Source organism: Danio rerio, chromosome 4 (genome assembly GCF_049306965.1).
Source record: "Danio rerio strain Tuebingen ecotype United States chromosome 4, GRCz12tu, whole genome shotgun sequence".
NCBI classification, from domain to species: domain Eukaryota; kingdom Metazoa; phylum Chordata; class Actinopteri; order Cypriniformes; family Danionidae; genus Danio; species Danio rerio.
The window spans coordinates 72,977,124-72,992,327 of record NC_133179.1 but is presented as its reverse complement, the minus strand read 5'-3'; the positions used below and the strand labels follow the sequence as shown (position 1 = coordinate 72,992,327).

The window sequence follows — 15,204 nt, the reverse complement described above, 5'->3', positions numbered from 1 at the left end:
GTGTCATTACATGAAACATTAGGTCATGAAAATTGACGTGAAAGTCCTGAAAAAGTCATGGAATTTTTGTAGAAAAAATGTGTATGAACCCTGTGCCAAGTGTGAGATGGCTGGGATGAGAATCAGCACCTCCAAGTCCGAGGCCATGGTGCTCCACCGGAAAAAAGGTGGTTTGCCATCTCCAGGTTGGAGGAAATATTTAGCCCAGGTGGAGGAGATCAAGTATCTTGGGGTTTTGTTCACAAGTGAGGGAAGGATGGTGCGTGAGATTGATGGACCAATCAGTGCAGCGGCAGCAGTAATGCGGTCGATGTACCGGTCCGTTGTGGTGAAGAAGGAGCTGAGCTGAAAGGCAAAGCTCTGGATTTACTGGTCAGTCTACATTCCTACTCTCACCTATGGTTATGAGCTTTGGGTCATGACTGAAAGGACAAGATCTCAGATACAAGCAGCTGAAATGAGTTTCCTTCACAGGGTGGCAGGGCGCACTCTTATGGATAGGGTGAGGAGCTCTGACACCCAGGAGGAGCTGGGAGTAGAGCCGCTGCTCCTCCACATCCAGAGAAGTCAGCTAAGGTTGCTTGGACATCTGTTTCGGATGCCTCCTGGACGCCTACCTAGGGAGGTGTTCCAGGCATGTCCCACCGGGAGGAGGTATCGAGGAAGACCCAGGACACACTGGAGGGACTATGTCTCTCGGCTGGTCTGGGAACGCCTCTGGATCCCCCCGGAGGAGCTGGAGGAAGTGTCTGGGGAGGGTTCTCTCCTAAGACTGCTGCCCCCCGTGACCCGGCCCCAAAAAAGCGGATGAAAATCAATGAATTATATTATTAGACTATTATGTACCTTTGTGGTTTGATTATATGAAAACAATTTTATATTCCACAGAATATTATAATTACCAATAAATAAATAAAGGGATTTGTAACAGTATGAGGGTGAGTAAACGACAATTTTTTTTGGGTGAACTACTCCTTTAAGATCAAACTGAGCTAAAATGCCAAACATTGTGCCGATTTCATTTGTACTTTGTTCAACCAAATCAAGTTTGGACACACGTAACTAAGTATCTGAACAAAACGCACAATACACAAGGCCTGATGCGCACGATTATGCATCACTGAACCCTTTATACAGGAAGTTGAGCCGACACGTTATTGGGTTACTTCAGCTTGGTTTTCAAGAAAGCTACAACCACAACACAGATTTTCCAGGTCAGTTTGGCACGCTGTCGTGTGCATTTGTCTAACTGAATACTTAGCACAACAGAACATCGGATATAACACTGCACTCGTCAAAACAGATAGCCTACATTTTTTCCTCAGACAAGACCAATAAAACACTAGGCTATAAGGAAGACAACTTAAAATTATAGTAAAATATATTATTAAAAACAAAGAAAATATTTAAAAATGTAAACATTAAATTACATATAAATAAAATATTTCAAATTAAACAAGGTTGCAACATGAATAAATAAATAAATACATACATTAGTGAAATATTTTATAAGGCCACACTACACTATCACAGGAAACCGCAGAAAGCTACATTAGACGTGTTGTGTCAATGATCTCTAATCCTACAAACATGACGGTTCTTTACAAAATAAACTGTTCAAAAACCAGACGGTGAAAGGCAGGTCGCATATTACAAGGCAATGCAATATGCCACACGTTTCAGAGTGTGGAAGGTTTTAATTGAGGCCGGGGGACGTGAGGTTAATAACTATAGATTTATCATTTGTTCATATTCAGGGACTCGCGTTATGTTACGCAATTCGATTGATTTATGGACTACTAGTCAAAAATCGAGACACACTTGAATGCCCGGCACAAAAATAGTTACTTGTTGAGGTACTTTTAACCTTTACATAATTCCCAGACATCCATTAAAAGGACATTTGAATATTTGTTTTGATGACTAGAAGGGGAACATTTCAATGGACTCTTTCCAGAATAAACTTATGTAGGTATGAATGGTACGGAATTCCTAAGAGGCCATGTATTAAATCATTTTTTCTCTTTTGTTTTCTCGTGATCACGACCTTTATTTTCTCATGATCTTGACATAACTTTATTTTCCATGATTGCGACTTTATTTTCTCGTGATCTCGACATCACTCGTATTCACGTGATCACACATTATCATAACAAAATACGTTTTCACGTGATCACGACTTTTATATTCTGATCTCGACAAAATTGGTTTTTGCGTGATCGTGACTTTTATTTTCTTGTAATCTTGACATATCTCGTTTTCACGTGATCACAACTTTTATTTTCATGATCTCAACATAACTTAATTTCGCGTTTTCGCGAATTTTATTTTCTTATAAACTTGACATAACTTATTTTTCCGTGAACGCGACTGACATAATTTGTTTTCATGTAATCACAACTTTTATATTTTCATCATCTCGACATAACTGTTTTTTGCGTAATTGTGACTTCTATTTTCGGGATCTTGACATAACTCTTTCACAAAATCGCAACTTTTATTTTCTCATTATCTTGACGCAACTTATTTTTCCGTGAACACGACAGACATAATTTGTTTGCACGTTATATAACTTTCATATTTTCATGATCTTGAAATAACTTGTTTTCTCGTGATTTCGACATGACTTGTTTTTGCGTAATCGTGATTATTATTTTCTTGTGATCTTGACGTTACTAGTTTTCACATGTTCGACAAAGTTTTTTCTCATGATATCAACATAACTTGTTTCCACATAATCGTGACTTTTATTTTCATGTGAACTCAACATAACTTGTTTACGTGTAAGCGCAACATTTTTCCCTCGTGATCTTGACAAATTTGTTTTCTTGTAATCACGACTTTGACGATCACGATCTTGACATAACTAGTTTTTGTGTCATCGCAAATTTTTTTCTCGTGATCTCAACATAACTAGTTTTTGCGTGATCACGACTTTTATATTCTCATGATCTCGGCATAACTCGAGCTTGGCATAACTCGATTTTACATGATCGTGACATTGTTTTATGATTTCAACATCATTTATTTTTTTACATTATCGCAACTTTTATTTTCCAGTGATGTCAGCGTAACTTATTTTCACGCAATCTCAAATTTTTTTTTCGTTTTCTTGATCAATTTGTTTTCTTGTAATCACAACTTAATTTTCTTGTGATCTCGACACATCCAAAGTTGCTCTGCTCTTATTTGTTTATATGGACACTCCGTCTAGTAGGCAACACTTATTATATAACAAAATACAGAGTTTGCAACTGTAGCTGTAACGTAATAATGGTTGGATGCATTCTTATTTTCAAATACTTTACGAAAGTGAGTCCCTGCATAAGCTAATGCGATATAATCTGCTTCTAATCTAGAACATCCTCTTCTTCCAAAGTCAGCCGAAAAAAAATAAGTTGTTAACTCCAAAAAAACAACTTTTGTTATGTCAAGATAATGAGAAAAGGACTCGTAAAACACTGTAAACAATATGTCAAGATCAAGAGAGAATTACGTAAATAAAAAACAGTAAAGAAGAATGTAATAATGCAAGGCCTCTTAGAACATTTGCAAATTTGAACGAAGAAATACCGTTAAAAAAATAAAATCTATAATAGTGCGGAAAATAGTCTGCTCAATGTATAATGTTAATCAATATAAAATCGCCTCATCTTAGTCTTTGAAAAGGGTTCATTAAAAAGAATACCAGCGCCGAAATTGTTGACTGGTAACATAGCTTATCTTTTTTTTAAATGCGAGTCTTATTTTAAAATTTAACTTGAGCTTTTTGTTTGTGCTTTAACATGACAAAGAAAGAAAAAAACAGTAATATCCTGCTGCATATATATTACTGCATTTACAGCTAAACACATTTTACACGAATGACGAGTGTGTTTTCATCTGCCGGTGGAGGAATGAGCACACTCACAACATTATAAAAGCTGACTTGGCACTGCGTGTTTGTTTGTGTGTGCTCTACAACCCTGTTCTTGCCATCGCGGTGAACGTCTGGATGAGAGAGGCTCGATCTGACCGATACAGTGAGCCAACCTGACGTCGGGATCGAGCGAGGCGCAGTCGATGCCTTCTCATCCCCGTTTACCAGACCCCAGGTTTCACACCAGTTACTCAACATCAGACGCGTCATTGTCCGATAGGTGGTAGTTTGAGCCTTTTACCCGGATGTATTCCACCTGCCGGTCCTCGTCACAATCCGAGATGCCGCACGAGCAGAGTCGGTTTTCAAACAAGGATTCGATCTCTTCTAGTCGCCGTCCTTTAGTCTCAGGGAGGCAACCGTAGATGAAAAAGAAGCCTGTGAAAGCCAAACTGGTGTAGAGGAAGAATACGCCTGGAAAACCACATAGTTATTGATTATTAGATGTTAATAACAATGGCTGTATTTCCACACAATTGTGATTACACCTCTTTTAAAACTGATTTTTGCATGATAGGTCCCCTTTAAATCGACAGCCCTAAAGCCCTTAGTAATATATACAGTTAGGCCCATAAATATTGGGACACAATTCTAACATTTTTGGCTCTATACACCAGCACGATGGACTTGAAATGAAACCGTCAGCTTTAGTTTGAGGGCATTAACATCCAAATCAGGTGAACGCTGTAGGAATTACAAGTTTGCAAATGTGCCTCCCACTTGTTAAGGGTCCAAAAGTAATCGGACAGTTGGCTTCTAAGCTGTTCCATGTGCAAGTGTGTGTTATTCCCTCATTATCCCAATTTACAATGAGCAGATAAAGGGTCCAGAGTTTATTTCAAGTGTGCTGTTTGGATTTGGAATCTGGAACCGTCATCTCTCAAGATGAGATCCAACGAGCTGTCACTATCAGTCAAGCAGGCCATCATTAGGCTGAAAAAACAGAACAAACCCATCAGAGAGATGGCAAAAACATTAGGCGTGGAACTGTGTGCACCATTGAGCTCAGCAACACCAAAAGACCCGGAAGACCACGGAAACAACTGGTGTGGAAGGCTGAAGAACTCTTTCCCTGGTGAAGAAAACACCCTTCACAACAGTTGGCCAGATCAAGAACACTCTCCAGGAGGCAGGTGTATGTGTGTCAGTCAACAATCAAGAGAAGACCACACCAGAGCGAATACAGAGGGTTCACCACAAGATGTAAACCATTGGAGAGCCTCAAAAACAGGAAGGCCAGATGAGAGTTCTGAAAAAGCTTTCACAGCGCTGGAACAACATTCTACGAACAGATCAAGATCAACTTGTACCAGAGTGATGGAAAGAGTGATGGAGAAGGAAAGAGCAGTGAAGCATGGTGGTGGTAGTGTCATGGTGTAAGCATGTATGGCTGTCAGTGGAACTGGTTCTCTTTTGTTTGTTGATGATGTGGTGCTGACTAAAGCAGCAGGATGAGTTCTGAAGTGTTTCAGGCAACATTTTCTGCTCATATTCAGCCAAATGCTTCAGAACTTGTTGGACAGCGCTTCACAGTGCAGGTGGAGAATGACCCAAAGCATACTGCAAAAGCAACCAGAGAGTTTTTGAAGGGAAAGAAGTGAAATGTTATGCAATGGCCGAGTCGATCACCTGACCTGAATCCGATTGAGCATGCATTTCATTCGCTGAAGACAAAACTGAAGGGAAAATGCCCCAAGAACAAGCAGGAACTGAAGACAGTTGCTTTAGAGCAGGGGTCACCAATCTCGGTCCTGGAGGGCCGGTGTCCCTGCAGGGTTTAGCTCCAACTTGCTTCAACACACCTGCCTGGATGTTTTAAGTATACATATTAAGACCTTGATTAGCTTGTTCAGGTGTGTTTGATTAGGGTTGGAGCTAAAATTTGCAGGACACCGGCCATCCAGGAACAAGTTTGGTGACCACTGCTTTAGAGGCTTGGGAGAGCACCACCAGGCATGAAACCCAGCGTCTACGAGTTCCAGACTTCAGGCTGTAACTGAACTGCAAACCAAGTATTCACAAAAAGTGAAAGTTTGATTTATGATTATTATTCTGTTCAATTACTTTTGGTCCCTTAACAAGTGAGAGGCAGAAATGCAAGCTCTTAATTCCTACAGCGTTCACCTGATTTGGATGTAAATACCCTCAAATTAAAGCAGACAGTCTGCAGTTAAAGCACATCTTGTTTGTTTCTTTTAAATTCCATTGTGTTGGTGTATAGAGCCAAAAATGTTAGAATTGTATCGATGTCCCAATATTTATGAACTATATTTCTGTAATAATCCAGTGGCCTAGAGAAAATGTTTAAGACACAAAGCAATCTTCTACATGTGAATAATTTGTCCTAAAAAACATCTTTGGATAGCATGCATTGACGAATCATGCGCATATGAAGGTCTGCGTTCAGAGAGACGTGTTGACGTTCAGAGAAATACTGAGTCATGCAAGTAATTAGCTTTACAATGCCTTTATGTGGAGCAAACTCTTGATGTCGAGAGATCAAATGCCGTATTGATGCTGACAAAAAGGTCACGCTCACGACGGCAGTCGATCCACTAATTAGAGTATTACCGTAGTAAGTGAGGTACTGGGCCATGTGGAGGAACGTCAGGGACACCAGCACATTGAAAGTCCAGTTCACTCCGGCCGAACAGGCGTTGCCTGTGCTTCTAGCCCAAAGAGGGTAGATTTCGGAATTAACCGTCCATGGCATTGGGCCCATTCCTGTCAGGAGGTAAAAAGATGTTACAATTCCCTCAGACATGTTTTATTTAGAAAACAAAACAGTTCTGGTGGGTTTGTGAGGCAATCAGCACTTTTTATTCTTAAAAGAGGACCAATTAAGATCTTCTCTGTTACGGTTTTTGTTGATCATTTTAAATAGGCAACATTGAGTTGACCTTTAAAGAAAATAAAGAGACTATATTAAAGCCATGTTTAAATCAATGTCACCAGATAAAGAGTATTATTGGATTAGGTGTTGACAAAAATCTACTCAGACTCTGTTACGTCGCTCAATGATCATTTTAAAGAGGTACCATTGAGTTGACCTTTAAAGAAAATAACTAGGCTATATTAATACCATATTATGCGTACCTGCCAACATTTGTCCCTGTTAGGTGTGGGGGTGAGGTGTCTGAATAACACTGTTGACTGTTGAGAACCGGGTACTGTTTCCTCTGGTGTTAGTAACTGTGCTATGAAGCGTGTTTCAGGCAGGCGCTGCGATCGGATCCTATACTAAAGTTGGCGACCCCAGGGGTTACACAGACTACACCAAAATGCTGAGGACCAGGAATGGGGTTGAAATTACGGGAGTTTTCTGAGAGAAATAACAAAACCGGCAGCTAGCTCTCTGCAACTCTTACATGGTCGCCCATTGAAGCTAAGCAGGGCTGCGCCCAGTCAGTACCTGGATGGGAGACCACATGGGAAAGCTAGGTTGCTGTCGGAAGTGGTGTTAGTGAGGCCAGCAGGGGGCGCCCAACCTGCGGTCTGTGTGGGTCCTAATGCCCCAGTATAGTGACGGGGACGCTATACTGCTCAGTGAACACTGTCTTTCGGATGAGACATTTAACCGAGGTCCGACTCTCTGTGGTCGTTAAAAATCCCAGGATGTCCTTCGAAAAGAGTAGGGGTTTAACCCCGGCATCCTGGCCAAATCTGCCCACTGGCCTCTGTCCATCATGGCCTCCTAACCATCCCCATATTCCAATTGGCTTCATCGCTGTCTCCTCTCCACCAATCAGCTGGTGTATGGTGTGCGATCTGGCGCAAAATGGCATCCAGGTGGATGCTGCACACTGGTGGTGGATGAGGAGATTCCCTTCATTGTGTAAAGCGATTTGAGTGCCCAGAAAAGCGCTATATAAATGTAAGGAATTATTATTAATTATTATTATTAAAACGGGAGGGTGGCGGGAGATGGGTCTGAAATACAGGAGACTCCCAGGTAAAGTGCTGGCAGGTATGATATTAAGGGTGTGTTTAAATTAATGCAACTAGGTCAAGAGCATTATAGTGTTAAGGTTAGGGTTAGATGTTGACAAAAATCGACTTGTTTATGACAGAAAAGTCATTTGCATACTCTACTGACATAGTTTTATACATGAACTCAAAGTAGTTTAATTTCTTAGCAGATTAACATTGGAAAACCAAAGAAGTAATCAAGGATATTAAATAATAAAGGATAACTTAAACTAGAGAACTGCTTAAATTTTAAGAACCACAGAAACCCTGAATCAGTGTTTCTCAACCACGTTCCTGGAGGACCACCAGCTCTGCACATATTTTATGTCTCCTTAACCAAACACACCTGATTCAGGTCATCAGTTAATTAGCCGAGACTGACGGACCTGTAGTGGATGTGGCAGACAAAGGAGACATCCGAAACCTGCAGTGTTGTTGGTCCTCCAGGAACATGGTTGAGAAACACTGCTCTAAATCAACACTCTCATTTACTTAATTGTCATTCATAACTGCGGAAACTGAAAATACACCATCGCTGGGTTCGTTTAAAAACAGTAGCGATCATCTTACCTGGGGCAAAAGACGCAAGGTAGAGCACAAGTCCCAAAAGCACAACCCATGAATAAGAAGTTGGACAGAAGTTATAAGCCCATATACCACTGTCTGGCAGATGTGTGGAATTAGAGCATCTGTTAGGATTACAAGAGAGACTGTGAATCACATGAGGTATACAAATGAAAAATGGTTCACTTTTACAGCCCGTCCATCGAGGACTATACTTTAGCAATCAATATCTACTGTAAAATCACTGTGTTAATACAGACTGGTCTAGCCTGAACAGGTAAACTCAGTAGTGTACTGCACTGTAGAATGAATAACCCAACAAATGGCCAAATAAAGGGAGAAGAGCAGAAGTGCACAAGTCTGAGCTTCAGTGGTGACTCACTTGCCCCACGCTGCTCTCTCAGTGGAGGCCGGATTGACGGGAACACAGGAGGAGGCGAACACAGCAGTGCTGTTTTCCTGATAACAGTAACCACAGCCAGGGTCCAGCATACAGGGCTCGCATGACCTAGAAAGATAACGTAAGACAAATTACTTTTAAATTAAAACCCACTCAAAGAGAAGCCCTTCAGCGTTGCTGTGTCCAGTCCTCAAAGTGGGCTGTACACATAGTACCTGCACTTCTGTTTTTTAATCTTTAGCTGTTTAATGTATTGCAGTTTAACTGTATTGTTTTTCTTGCGTGCTGCCACTTCTAACAAGCTAACGATACTTTTGCTTAAAGGGTCACGAAACACCAAAACACATGTGTTGAGCTGTTGACAGTGGTATATGTGTCCCACACTGCTGTAAACACTATTAGGACACCTATATTTCACTAAAAAGTGTAAATTGGTTGTTTTTGCGTTATTTCAAGCAAATTCGTACTTCCGGTTTGAAACGAATTTTCGAAGCTGCGTCACGGTCATGACATAATAGCGTGTATTCCAGCGTGCAGACTGGACGTCTGTGCCAGAGTGTGTCTTATTGCGTCTTACAGTGTGATGCATTAATGCATGAGTAAAGCTTGGTTCAAACCAATCAGCGCACTCTATTGTGCAACTTCATTAATATTCATTACTGTCACAGTGTTTAGACGGCAGAGACGCCACGTTGTGTTGGCAAAACAAGCGTGAAGTGTTGCTTTTATAGTTTGCTGCAGTTCAGTTTTGTTTTCATTTTCTCTCTGTGAGAGCTCAGCTGGAGTCACGTGTGGATTAACAGTGTACGCGACGCTCGACAACAATAACTTACGTGTCTAAGGAGGATTATTGTTTACCTGAGAGCTGTTCTCATCTGCAAACGCTGAGATCTGGATTCGCTTTAGTCTCCTCTTAATACAGACGCGGCTCTAGTTGCTGGTGATTGTCCTGTCTTTACAGATTTGGTAAGTGAGCGACCAGTGCTCTTTGTTTATTCAGTTTTTTCGTATCGAACTAAGTTAACTATTGCACCGAGTGTAAACATGTTAGCACCACAACCAAACTTTAACCTCGTGTAGGGTTTTCACCGAATTTAGTGACCGGAATAAAACACGCGGCTTTCTGACGCTACCTGCTGAGTGCATCGAAGTTTCCAGGAAATGCAGAGGTTTTTTTTCTCTCATTCGCCGTGCGGTATCAAACATTGCATGAAAAATACACGCTTAGAGCAGATCCTCCAATCAAATATCTCGTTTGTCGCGAGGGACATGAATGAATTCCCTGAATGAAAGAGCCAAACTGCAGTTAAAGTCCACCATTTAATAATTTGGCAAATAATTCGACTACAGATGTCCACGTAAACACAGTCACTTTGTCCGCTGTGGGTGTGTGTTTTGACTCTGAAATTCAGCGCGCCCAAATAGACACTCCCACACCAAGCCTCTTTTCTTCCTCTGACACTCCTCCCTAAACTTTTCAGACTTTTTCCAAAGTAGAGATGTGAAAACACCCTGCTGAAACGAGGGGTTTTTCATGGCCCTTTAACGATGGCGTCGTGTCCTTGGAAGATTTGCGCTTGTAGGCTTATAAGTGAAGATCGGGGCTGACGGGGCACACCAGTGCAAAACCGCCCAAATTTTCACTACCCCCCTGTCATTTTTTACCCGCAAAATCAAATTCAAAACCACACAAATTGGGTGGGAAACCTCTCACTCCGGCAACACTGTTTACCGAGGGGTGGCTAGTGCTGTTGACAAGCACTACATGTGAGGATCTCTCAGCTAGTTTAGGTCCAAGAGGCAGCGTGTTTGAAGAACTGATCCTCCATTTTTATTTTGTTTTCCCTCTCTCCTCTCTCTGTCTCCCCTAATAACGCTCGCAGCTTTCATTCAACTGGGTGAGCCTGGAAGGCGCGAACGTATCACGACACTTGCGCGCGCAAGCCGCACACTTCCTTTGGACATAACAAACTTGCACAAACTCTAGAAAAGCTGACATATGCGAAAGGCTCCTGAAAGGTCGCCGTCATTTACGATCTCCAACAGTTGATCTTCTTGCACAGGCTTGCTGGATTCACCTGATATGTTGACAAATAGGGGTTGCGGATCCATTCCTTAGCAGTTTGTTGGTTCTTCACTGGGCCTTTTCCCCTTAGCAAAGAAACTTTCCAAAGATGTCTGTTTCTTACTCATTTTGCTGCTGAGTGGGTTAAATTTAGGTGCTCAAGTGTCCCGAGATGTCACCAAGAGAACATGGTCATTTTTCAAAATAGAAGATCGTTCGGACTCAGATAATAAATAATACAGAAATAATTAATGATTTCTTGTGTGTTGCGGTACAAATTGATCCATGGACCGGTGCCGGTTTGTGGCCCAGTGATGGAGGACCATTGGTGTAAGTGATAACTGACAGCACCTTTATCCCACACCAGCCTTGAGTCCCATGGAGGAGCTCTAGATAATAATATGAGGAGAGACAGCAGTGGGAGATGAGAGAGGACCAGGCTCGGACACTTTGTTTTACATTTGCTTTCAGTTTGGTGGGAGCCTCCATGAGGAACCCCTTTTCCCCCAATAACTAGATGACCATCAACTTCATTACAGTGGTGCCAAAACCAAGAGGGAAGGAGAGCCCTCACTGGAGCAGAGTCTGCCACCATAGACACTCAAGGCCAGCATTGGAAGAGCTTGCCAGGAGGAGGGGACTTGCCGCCACCACAACCTGGTCGGCTGCTGTCTGTGAGGGGAAGATAGAGTCACCCCAGACACGGAGACATGCTGTTGTCCATAGGGATGAGTAGAAGCAGGAGACAGGGGGCTTAACACAGTTGAAAAAAAAAGGCAAGGAAGTTGCCACTGTCTGCCGGATACCAAAACCTTGCTGCAAGCCGCCACGATGGGTAGGTGAGAGAGCAAAAGGGACCGAGGGGCATACAGCCGGGTGCCTGTGAGCCAGAGGAACCGTTGTGGGTGGGTGGGGCAGTCTAAAGCCACTGAGTGGCTGAGGGGTGGCTAATTCTGTTGACAGGCACCGTGAATGAGTTTCTCTAAGCTGGTTTAGGTGCAAGAGGCAGCGTGCTTGGAGAACTGTTCCCTTTTCCCTCTCCTGTTTCTTCCCATGCACTTTTCTCTCGCCCTGTAAATTTCCCAGGTCTTGCAGGTGCTGTGATGCAAAACGTAAGACATGACGCCGTGATGCTAGTGCATATTGTGCCATGTCTTTTTGTAACGAGGCAGCAAACACATGTAAACTGCTTGGTATATATGTGTTTACTGCACATTTATGCATCGTGTCATGTCATGCACAGGTGGATATTTCTATCTCTGATTTCAACCTACAAAATACAACTCTTAACACATCTCTGTCGGCGACATTTGTTGAGTATAAGTAGAATTTAACCTAGATTTTATCCACAACGCAACTGCCCAAACTAGGTTACTCTGGTGGGATAAAGATAGCTCACTCACTCCTTCTGGCTAAAATAAACCTCTCTACCACTTTAATCGACAAGCATCTCTGGAAAAGCACGAAAGGAGTCCGACGGAGCGAGAGCAGATCATTCGCACGTGAGCAGCCAGTGTTTTAATAGCTCGCAAGCAGTTTTGTCCACGAACAAAGGAAACTGGCGCGTGAGCAGAGATTCGCTCTCTCGTATTAAAGCGCTCCCGACTTATAAAACTGCGCTTGCGACATTTGTCAGTGAAATAACGCCATACTCTGCCAGCCGAAATCAAGTCGCGCGCACTCAAAGCGAACTTCCGCAAACACAGCGATGACGTCATTTCGAAGTTTAATATCAGAAAGCTGATTGGCTATTGCAAGTTGACTTTTTTGTAGTTGTAATACCGCAAATTACAATTGGACTAGTGAAATAATGAACTACAACACCCCAAAAACCTAGCAACAACAACAAAAAGAATTATAATGAGCATTAGATGTAGCGTTACATGGACATCGCAAAAATAAGACCTGTGCAAAAAATATTTAAGACCCAGAACAGCAAATTTAAGACTTTTTAAAGCCATAAATTACGATTTTTTTAATTTAAGACTTTAAAATACTTTTTAAGACCCTGCGGGGACCCTGGAGTAAATTACACTGCGTGTGTTTGTGTCTGAGCTCATTATTATTCTCGACCCTTCCAAATAGTCAAATCCCACCACATTATATTAGGGCCAATTTTTAGCGTTGGATATTGACCTGTTAAACCACTTCAGGAGAATTTTGCCATTTACCAAAACCCCATGACTTCCATCTAGATATCAAGATCATAAAATCACAATCTGGCAACTTTACACATCCACACCTATTCAGGATTCAGCTCCTGCTCAGTGGATTTTGCATGTCGGATTCAGTGCATCCATTAAACACTGTATTCCATTACGGGGGAGTTAAGGCCGGGGCTTTTGAGAGGCAGATTGGTTTGCTGCTGTGATGATAGCGCATCCATTAGTGCGGAAATAAACACGCTTTGTTTTGGCGATGTGTGTGTACGGTGAGCTGGAGGATGGTGGAAGAATAAATTAGGATGGAAAAAAGAGGCAGCGCTGTGTCAGATTACAGCGGGGTCATTGTTACGAGGTTACACACTTCAGACACTCTATTACGGTGACATTAAGGAACAGCGAGCAGTCTGGACCCCCTAACACACGCCGCTATTACACCAAAGTGCACACACTGCGTCCGACATAAAATTGATTTTCACTCAGGTTGGAGGGCAATGAGTTGTTGACTGAAGCAAGAGAAACCCATTAGAAATGGTATAATTTCACAGTATTCAGACACAAGTGGAGCAAGGGGACTTTTACTGGTTTATTTTAGTTTGCTGAATATGATTAGGGCTGGGGAAGTTATCATTTTAACCAATCAATTAAATAACGCGTTAAACACGTATTCTAATATTGGTTCTTGCTCACATTTCAAAAAAAAGTTGGACCAGTACAGCATATCCCATTTAGGCATTACGATTCACGACACTTATAAGATGTGCGGGGACTGAAGACACTAAGTGATGAAGTGTTTCGGGTTGTTTGCCTTCGTTGTCGCTTTTTGAAGTGCATTTCTGACCACAGTACATGCTTCCCCTTTGTGATGGTCCATCACAGAGAAGTTGAAGCGCTTCTGGACACTGTTAACATAGGGCTTCCTTTTGTTTTAAGGTAGCACTTTCCATACTGCCAATTTTGTTTTTTGATTTGGGGTTGTATTTTAAAAGTCCACTGCTCACAGATTAACAATGGTGTGGAGGGGTGGATGTCATCCAATGAGAACGTTTGTAATGTGCCGAATGTTTTTTACTTTAAGCGAAATTACGCTCAAGTTGGATCACTCCCGCTCTTCTTGCAATTACGTCTACTTCAGAATCAGAAAGAGCTTTATTGCCAGGTCTGCGCGGGACTAAATTTTGAATCCCGCTCCCGCCCGCACCCGACAGGTTTTAGCCCGAATACGACTCCGGCGCGGATGCGGCAGCATCGGCTCGCTTACGGCCGCCGCATCTGGCCCGATTGATTCTGGCAGCCGGAGCCGGGCGAGTGGTAAGTCTCCGGCAGGCGAGAATCTAGTGTATTTTGCTATCTGGGAAAGCTCTCTCTCTCTCTCTCTCTCATTCTGAGTTGGGTCGGGGACAGCCGCGGGAATGCAGACCTCTAGTGCAGAGTATCCGCAGGGTCTTAAAAGCATTGAAAAAGTCTTAAATTCGATAATCTCAAATTAAGGCCTTAATAGCCTTGAATTTAGTATACAAAGTTTTGGATTTCGGTCTTATTTTATTAATTTATTTGTGTCTTTCCTTGGATTAAAGTTCATACTGTAACAAAATTAACTGTTACTAGTGTAGGCTTATTAGTAATTCATGTATCGTAATGTTGAGTGCATCTCGCGCTCCACCTCATAGCAGAAAGCGCGAAAGCGTGAGCACCCATTACTGTTAATTAGTAGGCAAGTGAGGTACAGAACAAGATAGTCGCTAGCCTAGTTTGTCGAGTAAAATGGAAAAGCGATGGTTTAATCCGCTGTGGCCAAGGAATCTGAATTACGTTTGGGTCAAGCCTGTGCCAGGAAAGGACCGCGACTCCTACTGCTGTTGGTGCTGGAAATCTTTTAAGCTAGCCACGATGGGAATTACGGCACTGGATTTCCCATATGAGGGTGCCAAACACATTGTGTGTAGTACTGCTCGTCAGCGCCAACCACCTAGTGTGCAGTTCTGTGCACCGGAGACCTCTTCGTTTACTGAAACAGCTTTGGCTATCAGTAATGAAGAAATTTCTACATTAGAAGCATCGCCGCCACAGCCGCCACATCTTACTGTTGCTCAACACCAACTTTGCGGGCAGAGGTGATATGGGT

At 42.4% G+C, this 15,204-nt stretch overlaps 2 protein-coding genes across 15 annotated transcripts in view; one reads left to right on the top strand and one right to left on the bottom strand.

Annotated features, from left to right (window-relative positions):
- tmem19 (transmembrane protein 19) overlaps positions 1 to 15,204 on the top strand; it is a 1,055,620-nt gene that overhangs the window by 347,596 nt on the left and 692,820 nt on the right. The gene's annotated exons all lie outside the window — the stretch shown is intronic.
- The window catches only part of slc2a13a (solute carrier family 2 member 13a), a 171,827-nt gene continuing 158,358 nt past the window's right edge, over positions 1,736 to 15,204 (bottom strand). For 4 of the 13 annotated variants that reach the window (XR_012402525.1, XR_012402523.1, XR_012402522.1 and 1 more), the window contains 5 exons: positions 8,835 to 8,960; positions 8,459 to 8,577; positions 6,491 to 6,643; positions 2,839 to 4,333; positions 2,076 to 2,370 (listed from right to left, as the gene is read on the bottom strand). Coding sequence is in view for 4 of the 13 variants with exons in the window: in XM_073948393.1 (XP_073804494.1) it covers positions 4,107 to 4,333; positions 6,491 to 6,643; positions 8,459 to 8,577; positions 8,835 to 8,960 (625 nt within the window). In the remaining 9 variants the exon portion in view is untranslated. Of the gene's footprint in view, positions 4,334 to 6,490; positions 6,644 to 8,458; positions 8,578 to 8,834; positions 8,961 to 15,204 lie in introns of all 13 variants that reach the window. The other 9 variants (XM_073948393.1, XM_073948392.1, XM_073948391.1 and 6 more) reach the window with 3 other exon arrangements.